The 14,013-nt window shown below is 41.3% G+C and overlaps 1 protein-coding gene across 8 annotated transcripts in view; it reads right to left on the bottom strand.

Moving 5' to 3' along the window:
- Positions 1-14,013, bottom strand: part of ralgapa1 (Ral GTPase activating protein catalytic subunit alpha 1) — a 319,967-nt gene that overhangs the window by 75,174 nt on the left and 230,780 nt on the right. For all 8 annotated transcript variants that reach the window (XM_060829079.1, XM_060829081.1, XM_060829087.1 and 5 more), the window contains exon 36: positions 6,114-6,269. In XM_060829079.1, the coding sequence (XP_060685062.1) occupies positions 6,114-6,269 (156 nt within the window). The remainder of the gene's footprint in view (positions 1-6,113; positions 6,270-14,013) is intronic.

Genomic DNA, 14,013 nt, shown 5'->3' with positions numbered 1-14,013 from the left:
ATAATTATAAAGACAACTCCAAAAAAGATGAAGCAAACCCATTTTTACAAATATTGCCAGAAGAGCAAAATGAAGAATTAAATTGACAAGAGTTGGATATTTCAATGCTTTGGATCAGACAACACTGTTGATGAACGCAACTTAACGTATTTATCTAAAGTGAACAAAGTGGCCACACAAAATGGGTTTTGTTTAATAAAAAAAGTCAATATTTTTAATTGTAACTCATTTGTGCAGTATAATAGTATTGATAAATTAAGTGAGGAAAATTATTGGCCCATGCACTACATTCATTTAATTTTTTTGAAAGTATGATGCATTTGATCAAGAAACAATAATGATAAAGAAAGTTGATGCAATTAAGGAAGCAAATGGTTGAACTTCCATTGGAGCACAAAACCTGATGTTTTATGGAAAATCATCATGCAATGTTTTACAGGGGCCAGTCTTCACATTGGTTTCACTTTTCAGTATTTGCATTGAGGCAATAGTAAAAATTATTTGTCATATTTCTGGATTTCAATAATTTTGTTTCATTGTGGTTTGGATACACTATAATAACTTGCAAAAACGTTCTAACTTTAATTTAGACAAAAGGCCCAAAGCACACAGATGAAGAAAATCATGGCTGCTGGAGAGGTGACCAAAAACGTGATGAGAAAATTTGATTTAAATGAGGCTTTTTAAGCTGGAGAGAGAAGTAAACAAAAGTGCAGTCTTTTTTAAAAAAGTCAATTCCAACAGCTGACATGAGACAAATAGCAACTGAATACTGACTGATATGAACTGATCAGAGAACCAGCATGTATTTGCAAAGACCAAGTTATATAAAGTGTGTGTTAATAAATGTTATTTCTTTAGACTCCAGAGCAATTTAGTAAGGTTTCCCACAGAAAAAAAACGTGATTAAAGTTAAAAGCACATGGTATTAGAGGCAACCTTTTGACATGGGTCAGGATTTGTTTCTGAAATAAGACACGGCCAGGAGGGATTGGGTGTATGCTCTTGGAACAGAAAAATGCAAAAATGTTTTCTCACAGGAAACTGAACTGGTGCCTCAGCTTTACATTAATTGCCTTCAGAACAGTGATTTGTAAAGTTGCTGAGTACAATATCAGTTAGCACATTCTAATGGGAGCACAAAGTTTTAAGGACACATTAACATACCTACGACTGAAAAGGAAGATGTCACTAACACTTCTGGTATTTCATTTATTAGGTATGCCAAATTTCATAATATTTCATAAAAAAATGAATGTTTAAATGCATGGGTCCCTACACTTAATGTGGGCTGGCTTGTGCTCTTTTTGAGTTACTCAGGAGTTTGAAGAGCCTAATATGCCCTGTTGTTTGCTCCATAGCCACGCCTTAGTGAATAAGAACCAACTTGCCAACCAATTTACTTCCTTTACCCTTTTCATACAGAGTACTAAGACTCTTTAAAATTTGGTAGTCTTTGGATTAGCCAACTTAGTAGAAACGAAAGGCCTTTGCAACTTCCCTAATATTGATTGGAATCTCCTGAGTTCAAATAGTTTAAATGGAGCAGTTTTTAATTGGGTATGTCCAGGAAGGATTCCTGATTCAATATGTATATAGGCTGACTAGAGGGGAGGCCATATTGGATTTGGTGCTTGGCAACAAATCAGGCCAGATGTCAGATCTCTCAGTGGGAGAGCATTTCAGTGATAGTAATCACAACTCCCTGACCTTTACTAAAGTCACGAAGATGGACAGGAGCAGGCAGTATGGGAAAATAATTAATTGGGGGAGAGGGAATTACAATGCTATGAGGCAGAATTGGGACACCTAAATTGGGAACAGATGTTCTCAGGAAAATGCACAACAGAAATGTGGAGGATGCTTAGGGAGCACTTGCTGATAGTACTGGATAGGTTTTTTCCACTGAGGCAAGGAAGGGATGTAGAACATCTAGTCATGAGGAAGAAGGAAGCTTACGTAAGGTTAAGGAGGCAAGTATCAGACAGGGCTCTGGAGGGTTACAAGGTAGCCAGGAAGGAACTGAAGAATGAACTTAGGACAGCTAGAAGGGGGCATGAAAAAGCTTTAGCAGGTAGGATTAGGCAAAACCCTAAGGCATTCTATACTTAAGTGAGGAATAAAAGGATAGCCAGACTGAGGGGAGCGCTGATCATGGATAGTGGAGGAAACTTATGCCTGGAGTTGGAGGTGATAGGGGAGGTCCTTAATGAATACTTTGCTCAGTACTCACTACTGAGAGGGACCTTGTTGTTTGTGAGGACAGCATGAAACAGGCTTAAATGCTTGAACAGATGGATGTTAAAGAGGAGGATGTGCTGGAAATTTCAAAAAATATAAGGATGGATAAGTTCCCTGGGCCAAATGGGATATACCCAAGGTTACTGCGTGACATAAGGGAAGAGACTGCTGCGCCTTTGGCGATGACCTTTACATCCTCACTGTCCACTGTAGTGCCAGATGATTGGAGGTTATATGAAAGAGAATAGGGTTAATCCTGGGAATTACAGACCACTCAGTCTTACGTCGATGGTGGGCAAATTATCAGTGAGCATTCTGACAGGATTTATGATTACTTGGAAAACCATAGTTTGATTAGAGATAGTCAGCATAGCTTTGTGAGGGGCAGGTCATGCCTCGCGAGCCTTAATGAATCATTTGAAGATGTGACAAAACACATTGATGAAGATACAACATGGTGTTCATGGATTTTAGCTAGGTGTTTGGTAAGGTTCCCCTTGGTAGGATCATTCAGAAAGTAAGGAGGCATGGGATACAGATAAAGTTGGCTGTTAGGATACAGAATTGGCTGGCCCACAGAAGACAGAGAGTGGTAACAGATGGAAAGTATTGAGCCTGGAGCTCGGTGACCAGTGGTGTTCCGCAGTGATTTGTTCTGGGATCTCTGCTCTTTGTGATTTTTATAAATGACTTGGATGAAGAGGTGGGTTAGTATGATAGGGAAGTTCAAGTCACCTATGACAACAACCCTGTTACTTCTGCCCCTTTACAGACCTCTATACTGCTGAAAAAAAGGTTGATGGAGTGGTGGATAGTGTGGAGCTCTGTTGTAGGTTGCAACGGGACATTGGCAGGATGCAGAAGTGGCAGATGGAGTTCAACCTGGAAAAGTGTGAAGTGATTCATTTTAGAAGGTTGAATTTGAATGCAGAGTACAGGGTTAAAGGAAGCGTTATCGGCAATGTGGAGGCATGAGCTGAAAAATGTGTTGCTGGAAAAGCGCAGCAGGTCAGGCAGCATCCAAGGAGCAGGAGAATCGACGTTTCGGGCATAAGCCCTTCTTCAGGAATCCTGATTCCTGAAGAAGGGCTTATGCCTGAAACGTCGATTCTCCTGCTCCTTGGATGCTGCCTGACCTGCTGCGCTTTTCCAGCAACACATTTTTCAACTCTGATCTCCAGCATCTGCAGTCCTCACTTTCTCCTAGTGTGGAGGAATAGAGGGATTTTGCAGTCCATGTTCATAGGTCCCTCAAAGTTGCCACCCAAGTTAATAGGGTTATTAAGAAGGCATACAGTATGTTAGCTTTCATTCGCAGGGGGACTGAGTTTAAGAGCCACAAGCTAATGCTGCAATTCTATAGAGCTCTGGTTAGATCACAGTTGGAATATTGTGTACAGTTCTGGTTGTCTCATTACAGAAAGGATGTGGAAACTTCAGAGAGGGCGCAGAGGAGACTTACCAGAATGCCGCTTGGACTGGAGAACACGTCTTATGAAGAAAGATTAAGGGAGCTAAGGCTTTTCTCATTGGAGCGAAGAAGAGTGAGAGGCGAATTGATAGAGGTGTACAAGATGGTGAGAGGCATAGATAGAAGAGATAGCGGAAATGGCTATCACAAGGGAGCATAATTTTAAAGTGATTGGAGGAAGGTTTAGAGAAGATGTCACAGGTAGGTTCTTTACACAGAAAGTGGTGGGTGCATGGAATGCACTGCCAGCGATAGTAGTAGAGACAGATATATTAGGGACATTCAAGCAACTCTTGGATAGGTACATGGATGATAGTAAAATGAAGGTACATGGGTTTGTTTGATCTTAGAGTAAGATAAAAGTTTGGCACAATATCAAGGGCTGAAGGGCCTGTCCTGTGATGTACTGTTCGGTGTTCTATGTACTCCCCTACTAAGTAAGTGGTTAAATTGTGCGAGGCAGGGTTCAACATGGGCAAGTGCAAGATTACCTATTCTGAATCGAAGAATGATATTTACTGAATGGTTTTCAGCTGTGGAAGGGCAAGGAAATTTAGCAACCCATTTACAGAAAGCACTAAAAAATTATGGACAGTTAAGTAAGTAATTAAAAGTGAAAGAAATCTTAGGTTCATCTGTGAAGAAGTGGAATCTGAAGGGGTAGAAAACACAGAATCCTACAAGTAACCTTTGAAAGTCCAATTATCCGCTTAAGATCTCAACCTGAAGCAATTTGAATTTTTCTATAGTCTTTCCTCTTGATCACTACAACAATTTCAGTAAGTTACAACACACAAATCAAATGATAAGAACCACTGCTCTAACTCAAAATGACTAATTATTAAGCACAATGGCAACAAGAAATTATTTATTGACTATTTAATTGATTCTGAAAATTTCAAAGCCAGATTGATATTTTATTGTCAGTACCACTTCGCTTTTTTCTCTCTTTGTTCTTTTATGGGATATGAGTGTCAGTGCCAAGACTAGCATTTGCTACTTTGTTCCTGATTGCCCTTGAACTGCTAAGCCGTTGAAGGCTTCACCACACTGTTGTTGGTCTGGAGTCTCATGTAGGCTAAACCAGGTAACAATGGCAGATTTCTTTTCCTAAAGGAAGGAAATAGTCTCTGAATAGAATACATCAAGTTTTCAGTGATGGATGACATTGAACTGAATTGAATGATTTATTGTCACTTGCATTTTACAATGAATAAAATGGTAAAATACAGTGAAAAGCTTCAACTGTCGCCGTAATCTGGTGCCATGGTCACCATTAGAGAGACTAGCATTTTATCCTAGATTTATTAACTGAATTGGAGTTGCACCAATGTCTCCTGACCATTTACCTTGGCCTCTGGATTACCAATCCAGTATTATTATTACTCTGCCACTATCTCCCTATGGACAATGAACCGGACATGGATTTATGACTTGAGCACAGTCTAGAATAACGGTAATGAAATTTTCCTTTCCTCACTGGAATAAAGTAGTGTTTTTTTCAAATTACTTTTAAAACAAGAGAACAAGTATTAAAATGTGTGTTAAATTATGGGTATGGATTCCTACTTTTCATGGCAGTATGCTAGTTGTCACATTGATAAATGTTAATTCCCTCTGCCATTCTACACTTACACAATTATTTTGTTCAGAATCCAAATAAAACTTAATTGTTGCTACCTCCAAAACACCATTCTCAGCCAAGGTCATGTTCACTATAAAGGAAAATGCAAGTAGCTGTGTTTGTTCCTGAAAACGTTCTTTTGAACACTTTCCTCCTTAAACTGGGTCATTCAATTCTTTTCTTCTCCCCGAAGAAAGAAAGGGCTTTCGTTTTTTTCTGAATTGGGAATTGATGAGTCCTTACATGTTGACAGAGAGAGGAAAGACAACCAAGATAAATGAACTAACTAATGCTTATGTTAACTTTAATCAAGGCACGCAATATTGTGGATCAATGGCTGGAAAATGGCATTAGAATAGTTAGGTGGTTGCTTTGACCATCACAGACTCATTGGGCCAAAAGACCTATTTTTGTGCTGTAGACCTCTTTGATTGTATGACTTTGCATACACAACTTAACACTACATACTAATATTATCTAATACTTACTTAGGTGGCTAAAAGTTGAGAAGTCAACACTGGCAACAAACAAAATAATAAATTTTGAAATAAGTCCACCAGAATTTTTAACAGATGATTTCATTATGGTAACAATAAAGCATAACGAAAACCCACTGATACATTGTGCAATTTCAAAATCAGATACACCCAGTTTCAAATCAATGCCAACATGAAATAAAATGATATCTGACTTGATACTGTATTTCAATGTACCAAGTTGACAATTTAGAAAAAGTGATAAGGATATGTGTAGCTATATATTTATTACAAACCATACCTTTTTTGTTAAAGAATCATCTGAATCAGAAGGTATTCTTGTAGATACATGAAATATTACTTCTACGGTGGATGTAGCAAAGTATGGAGTGGAGAGACCAGTGCTTTTATTTCTTTGTAGTCCACCCATGAAGCCACAATGATTAGTAAGGTTAACCTGAAACATAAAGAAATGAGACAACAATTAAGAAAATCTAATTTACCAATATCATGAACATGAATTAATTATCCACTTGTTGCAGCCAGAAAATGCTATATGCTGTTAGAATACATGACAACTGTTAGTGTACAGTTATATATAGTCTTAAAATTTGAGACAGTAAATCTCTACATGATAGTCACTTAATAATATGCTGGCCAGCTTGTAATTTATCGCATGTTATGTGATGTAACACTACTGTGTTGGAGGCAATTGCACTCAATCTGCCCAGGTTGGAAAATCCAAAACAGAAGATTGACTGTTATACATGATTTTGCAGTTGTGTAGAACAATCCTGAATTTACTAATATTTATACGAACAATCAATTTTAGGTCATCTGTAAAACTCACAACAGAGCTTACTTATATTTGCTAGAAGCAACACACATTCAAAGGCAGGAATTCTCTGTAAAGAAAAGGCAGCGTCTTTTTTGAATTGCCGGGAGCTGTTGTTTCACATCTGCAACATCTCAGCCAGAGTCAACTTGTTAATCATTCAGCAACGTTTTCTCTTGTAGTATATATTGTTGCAATCATCTGAAATCTGGAATTGTCACATTTGCCCCGATTACTGATAGCCAAAAGGTCTTTCTTCTCTGCAATACTTGAAGAAAGGTTTCTGTAATGGGGGCAAAAGGACGTCTTCTATTGTTTAAGCTATGTTACAAGTTGTTGAAGTGAATAAAAGACTGCCTTGTTATGCTGAAATAGAAACCAGTTAAGATCAATACCTCGATGGTTACATCTTTTCACATATCACCAGCATAGCTCAATCTCCAAAAAGGTATTGTTAACAAGAGACATTGAACCATAATTTACAGTTATCCTTGAGAAATAGTTTAAAATGTAAGAATGAAAAATATATAAACAGGATAAAGAGGGGAGGTAAAACAATGTTGGGGTGAAGTCACAATATTCATTAACAAAATCATCATAGCCATGAACAGTGATGCCAATTTTCAAGTGAGGTGATATTGCTGAATTGAAGCATTAAAACAAAAGGTTATCACATTCCATGAAATACACTATAGGCATCCAACAATCAGATGAGGTGTAGAGAAACAAAAATGTAAACATGTTGCTGAGAATTGCAGAAATAACAGGATCACAGTAGGGAATTCAAATTAGCCTAGCATTAGCTGGGATAAAATCAGTATGAAAGTTGTAGATGACACAGAATTCGGAGTATGCATTCAGGAGAACCTCTTTTGTCATTACACAGTAAGCCAAGCAAGAGAGATTTAGTGACTTAGTTTAAAAATAAAACAGGTGGGAGGTGCATGAGCAAGAAACTATTTTAGTGGCAGCGATCATAATCCCATTAGATTTAGCACGATATGGGAAATGACAATGATGGGTCAAGAGAAAAAAAAAGGGGTGGCCAATTTTAGTAGGGTGAAGTGTGAGTTTTGTTTTCACAAAGTAGTCTGGAAGCAACTACTCCAAGGTAGATCAACACAAAAGCAAAGAATGACATTAAAGGAAGAGATAAAATAGATTTCAGAACAAATACGTCTCCAGAGGGAAAAAATGCTGCAATTCACAAATCTAGACATTGTGCATAAAATAGTGGGAAACTTATACAAGATACAAAGAGGACTGTATTGCAGAATGTAAAATGCAGATGTGAAATTAAAAAAAAAAGAAATTGTGAAAGCAAAAAGATGAGAAAATACAGGTTTGATGGTTATGGCAAAGTGGGGATATACTGTTTCTATGGTCCTGTTTGATTGAAGGTCAATCATGAATAGATTGATCTGTTTGGACTCTGTCCTGTATTTTCATTTGAAGATGAGACTTCATTTCTACAATGACTATGGTTATCACTCCTGTCATGAATGGTCAGTGTTGAGAGAATGAGATTGGTGATGATGAGGTTAAGTAGATTATTCCCTCTTGGTGGTTCCCATGACACCTTTAACAGGCCCACTTCAGGAACTATACACATTGGAGTCAGCCAGCTTGATGAATTGTGGAGGTATTGCGCTACACTTGGCAATCAACACTGAACTACCCCACCCAATGCACATTCTGTGTTTTTGTCATCCTCATTGTTTCTTGCAATTGGTTTCACCATGGAGGAGCCCTGATTCATCAGGTGGCTTTGGGAGGGACAGTGATAATAGCTAGTTTTCTTGTCCATGCCACAGGTTCTCATGGCTCTGAAGTCCTCTGTTCAGACAACAACATTACAGTTTACCACTGCGATACCACATCTGGTATCTGATACCACATCTGTCTCATTGAGACAGGACAGGACAGGACAGGACAGGAAATAGCTGAAAATGTGTTGCTGGAAAAGCGCAGCAGGTCAGGCAGCATCCAAAGAAGAGGAAATTCGACGTTTCGGGCATAAGCCCTTCATCTGAAGGGCTTATGCCCGAAACGTTGAATTTCTTGTTCCTTGGATGCTGCCTGACCTGCTGCGCTTTTCCAGCAACACATTTTCAGTTCTGATACTCCAGCGTCTGCAGACCTCATTTTCTCCTCCAGGACAGGAAATACCCAGGGATGGTGATGGCATTGTATGGCACATTGCCTGTAAGATATTATTTTATGAAAATGACTATATCAGGCTATTGGGTCTGTGACACAGTCTTCCCAATTTTGGCATAAACCCCAAAATATTGGTAAAGTGAAATTCTCAATGCTGACAAGCTGGAATTTGCCATTATGATCATACCGAAGTTGACATCAGATGGTCAATCTAGTTTCATTACTTAGAAATAGCCTGGTGAGAAGAAATAGGAAGAACCTATTTCCATTCACAAAATGGTCAATTTTTAAAATTCAGTTGTGGGACTTGAGCATCCTTGGCTGAGCTAGCATTTACTGCCTGTCCTTAATTACACTTGAGGTATTGGTGGTGAGCTGCCTTCTTAGACCACTGCAGTCCATGTTCTATAGGCAGACACATGATACCATTAGGGAGGGAATTCTTGGATTTTGACCGAGTCACAGTGAAGTAACAGCGATATATTCCCAGGTCAGGAATGGTGAGTGCTTGGAGGGAACTTGCCGGTAGTGTGTTCCCATCATCTGTTCCATTGACCTTCTAGATGGAATTAGTTGTGGATTTTAACAACCCTGTCTAAGGATTATTGGCAAATTTCTGCAATGCATAGATAATACATACTTCTCTATTGAGCTTTGGTGATGGGTGTGGATGTGGTACTAATTAAGTGGGCTGCTTTATCTTGGATAATGTCAAGCTTAAGCATTCTTGAAGCTGCACCCATCCAGGCAAGTAGGGAATATTCCATCACACTGCTGACTTATGCCTTGTAGATGGTAGACAGGCTTTGGGGAGTCAAGAGCTGCAGGATCCCCAGCCTCCAACCTGCTTTTGCAGCCACTGTATTGACACAGTGAGTCAAGTTTCGTGTCTGGTCAATGGTAATACCCAGGATGTTGAAACAGGGAGATTCAATGATGGTAAACCAATGAATGTCTATGGGCAGTGACTAGATTGTCTCTTCTTGGAGATGGTCATTGTTTTGCATTCTTGTAGCGTGAATGGTGACTTGCTATTTTTCAGGGGAGTTTGTTTTAAGGGAAGGCAATGGCCCAGACTATGAATTCAATATTCCAAGGACCCAGGTTCAAATTTCACCACACAGAGAAGTTGAAATTCAATAAAAATTGGGTGGTGTCCGCGGTGTCGTGTAAGGGGCTGTAGTGGGCTCGCGGGATGGGTGTGTAGGAGTGAGGTTCTAAATTCCCCAGGGCCTCATCCTCATCGTCTGAGAAGGCATGGTCAGGTGGGGCGGTGAGCTTACCCCCACCTTTCACAAGTTTGCCCTGGAGGTGTGTTCCGCGGATAATGAGGGTGTCATTGTCTGGTGCTAGGGGAAAATCCCTCCCTTGGGGCTTGGGAATCGTATGGGATAGCGGGTTGGCCCTGCTGGAGTGCTTTCTCATGACAGTAAGGCTGTCATGTCTCCCCTGGGGAGGTGGCTTTGGTGTTGGGAGGATCTCCTGCTCTAAGACAGGGGTGTGTTCGTCCCCCTGTACTTTGACCTGTTGGACTTCCCATTTGTGTGGTAAGGTCTCGGACTGGCCGAGATCGCACAGGGTCATCGGTCGGTTGCAGGAACCCCGTATCGGTTTCCATGCCGGCGGCAACCAATCGGGTCAGGAAGTTTAATTTTTTCCCATGGCTATTGAGGACATTTTCCAGTCGCTGTGTCCTACGATCAGCGGCTGGGTCCTCATAGGCGATGTTGCCTTCCACGACCTTGACCACAGGGGCTTGTAGGGTCGGCCCTCCGTAAGATGGTGTATTCGGGACAAGTGGCGCATTGTGTGCTGTGGTCGGGGCCGTGGGGGATACAGGGGAACTAGATGGTCCTGATTGGGGGTAACTGTAAGGGGGCGGGGGACTGGGCTTGAGCAGTTCAGCTGGGGCAGGATGTAGGATAGTGGGCGTGTGAAGGGTAGGGGGAAGGGGGTAAAGTGGGGTCTGGTTGGGAACCCACTCAGGCTCATGCTCCGGGAGGGGGTCGTGTTCGTTCTTAGCAGGCGTCTCAGCTGGCGGGGCAGGCAAATGGGCCAGAAACCTTACTAAGAGCTCCCGGAGGTAGACAGATTCGTCATCTGCTTTAGCAGGAGGCTTTGACAGAATAAAAAGAGTTTTCTTAGTCTCATCTTTTCTCTCCTTCAAGGTGTGTACATTGGCCTGGAAGTGTTCAAAATTTTCTCACAGGCGGCACGGTGGCACAGTGGTTAGCACTGCTGCCTCACAGCGCCAGGGACCTGGGTTCAATTCCCACCTCAGGCGACTGACTGTGTGGAGTTTGCACGTTCTCCCCGTGTCTGCGTGGGTTTCCTCCGGGTGCTCCGGTTTCCTCCCACAGTCCAAAGATGTGCGGGTCAGGTGAATTGGCCATGCTAAATTGCCCGTAGTGTTAGGTAAGGGGTATATGTAGGGGTATGGGTGGGTTGCGCTTCGGCGGGTCGGTGTGGACTTGTTGGGCCGAAGGGCCTGTTTCCACACTAAGTAATCTAATCTAATCTAATCTAAAAAAAAAATCTGAATTAAGAGACTAATGATCATTCAACCATTGCTGGTTGTAAGGAAAAGTAACAGCTGGTTCACCAATGTCCTTTAGGGAAGGAAAATGCTGTCCTTACCTGCTCTGGTCTACATGTGACTCCAGACCAATAGCCACATGGTTGACTCTTAACTGCATTCTGGGCAAAGAGGGATAGGCAATAAATCCTGTCATAGTCAGTGGAATCCAACTTCCATGATTAACATTAAAAAAAAGCTCAAGCCTGGATATTGTTCAAGTCTTGTTGGATTTGGATCTGGAGTCACAAATGCTAAACATTGTGCAGTCATCAGTGAACATCCCACTTCTGACCTTATGAAGAAGGGAAGGTCATCGATGAAGCAGCTGAGGATGGCTGAGCTGAGGAAACCACCCTGAGAAACTTCTGCAGAAATGTCCTGAGGCGGAGATGCCTGACCTCAACAATCCCAACTATCCTCCCATGTGCAAGGTATGACCCCAACCAGTGGAGAGTTTGTTCCCTGATACACATTAATTCCGGTTTTGTGAGGTCTCCTTGTTGCTACACTCAGTTGAATGTGGTCTTGATGTAAAGGTTGCCACTTACACCTAAACCCTGGAATTCAGCTATTTTTACCATGCTTGAACCAACGTTATAATAAGGCTGAGTGGCCTTGGAGGAGCCTAAACTGGGCCTCACTGAGCAGGTTATTGTTGAGCAGGTGCTGCTTGATAGCACTGTTGATGGCACATTCAATCACGTTTTACTGATGATTAAGAATAGATGAAGGGGCAACAATTGGTCTTGTTGGATTTGTCCTGAGTTTTGCATACAGGACATAGCTGGGCAATTTTCCACACTGGTGGGTAGATGCTAGAGTTGTAACTATATCGGAAGAGCTTGGCTAAGGTGTCCAAACTTGGTATTGTTGAACAGGTGCTGCTTAACAGGAAGGTTGACTCCACCTGCTATCTTTTTACAGATGAGCGAGAGTGAATTAATTGGATGGCAATCAGCCAGGTTGGATTTATCCTGCTGTGTGTGTACAGGACATACTTGGGCAATTTTCTATATTGCTCAGCTAGGTGCCAAAGTAGTAGCTGTTCAGAAGGTGAACATCAGGTGAACATTAGTTCAATGGAATGCAAGGTTGGGGACTAAGACAGATGAATTGAACAGAAAATATTTACAAGGGGATGTTGCCAGGGTTGGAGGGTTTGAGCTATAAGGAGAGGCTGAATAGTCTGGTGCTGTTTTCCCTGGAGCGTTGGAGGTGGAGTGGTGACCTTGTAGAAGTTTAAAAAATCATTTGGGGCATGGATAGGGTAAATAGCCAAGGTCTAGATTAGCGTGGTGCTGGAAAAGCACAGCAGATCAGGCAGCATCGGAGGAGCAGGAGAATCAACGCTTCGGGCAAAAGCCCTTCATCAGGAATAGAGGCAGGGTGTCTACAGAGTGGAAATGCATAGAGATGCTACTTTCTCCCCACCCCCATCCCTCTCATTTATCTCTCCACTTCTGCCCGAAAGGTTGATTTTCCTGCTCCTTGGATGCTGCCTAACCTGCTGTGCTTTTCCAGCACCACTCTAATCTAGACTCTGGTTTCCAGCATCTGCAGTCCTTGTTTTTACCTAAATAGCCAAGTCTTTTCCCTGGGGTGGGGGAGTCCAAAACTAGTGGGTAGAGGTTTAAGGTGAGAGGGGAAAGATTCAAAAGGGACTGAATGGGCAGATTTTTCATGCAGAGGATGATGCGTGCATGGCGGAGATTGGTACAATTACAAATTTAAAAGGCATCTGGATGATTTAGGAAGGGTTGAGAGAGATACGGGCCAAATGCTGACAAATGGGACTTGATTTTCATTCAGAAGATAGTGAAAGTCTGGGTCTTACTTCCTGAAAAAGTGGTGAATGCAGAAACCTTGAGTGGACTTAAATGCATACCCAAATACTTTAAGTCCAACTACCTACAAGATTACAAACCAAAAGCTAGAATGAGGGGGGGGGAGAACGTATGATATTAGATTAGTTTTTTGACAGATGCAGCCACATAGGCCAAATGATTTCCTTGTGTGCTCAAAGCACGTTTTGATGTTAGTAGCAGATAGATGGATCTGACAAATGCAGAATAATGCAGGAAAATGTTAAACTGCCTACTTTCGTTGAAAGAACAAAAAGAAGCCTATTATCTAAGTTGGAGTGATTACAGGGCTCGGAGGGATCTAAAGTGTCCTAAAACATGATTTACAAAAGGTTAGTATCTAGAATTAAGACTTTACTGATGACGATGAAACCATTGTTAATTGTCAGAAAACCCATCTGACTCATTAATGTCCTTCAGGGAAAGAAATATGTCATTGTCACCTCGGCTGCCCTACATGTGATTCCAGCCCACAGCAATGTAGTTGACTCTCAACTGCCCTCTGAAATGGCCTAGCGAGCCACTTGCTTATATAGGGCAGTTCACTACCACCTTCTCAAGGGCAACTAGAGTGAATGTTTAACACTTGTTACAGCAAGTAAATGCTGTAGTAAATGATGTAGTCAGCAATGACCACACCCAATGAAAAAAATACAATTTATAATTTATTGTGAGTGGAATTAAATATAAAAGCAGGGAGGTTATACTTCTGTTATATGGGCATTATTGAGACCACATCTGGAACAGTGTGTACAGTATTGACTTC

Source organism: Hemiscyllium ocellatum, chromosome 8 (genome assembly GCF_020745735.1).
Source record: "Hemiscyllium ocellatum isolate sHemOce1 chromosome 8, sHemOce1.pat.X.cur, whole genome shotgun sequence".
Taxonomy (NCBI): Eukaryota; Metazoa; Chordata; class Chondrichthyes; order Orectolobiformes; family Hemiscylliidae; genus Hemiscyllium; species Hemiscyllium ocellatum.
This window is presented reverse-complemented; position numbering and strand designations above follow the sequence as displayed.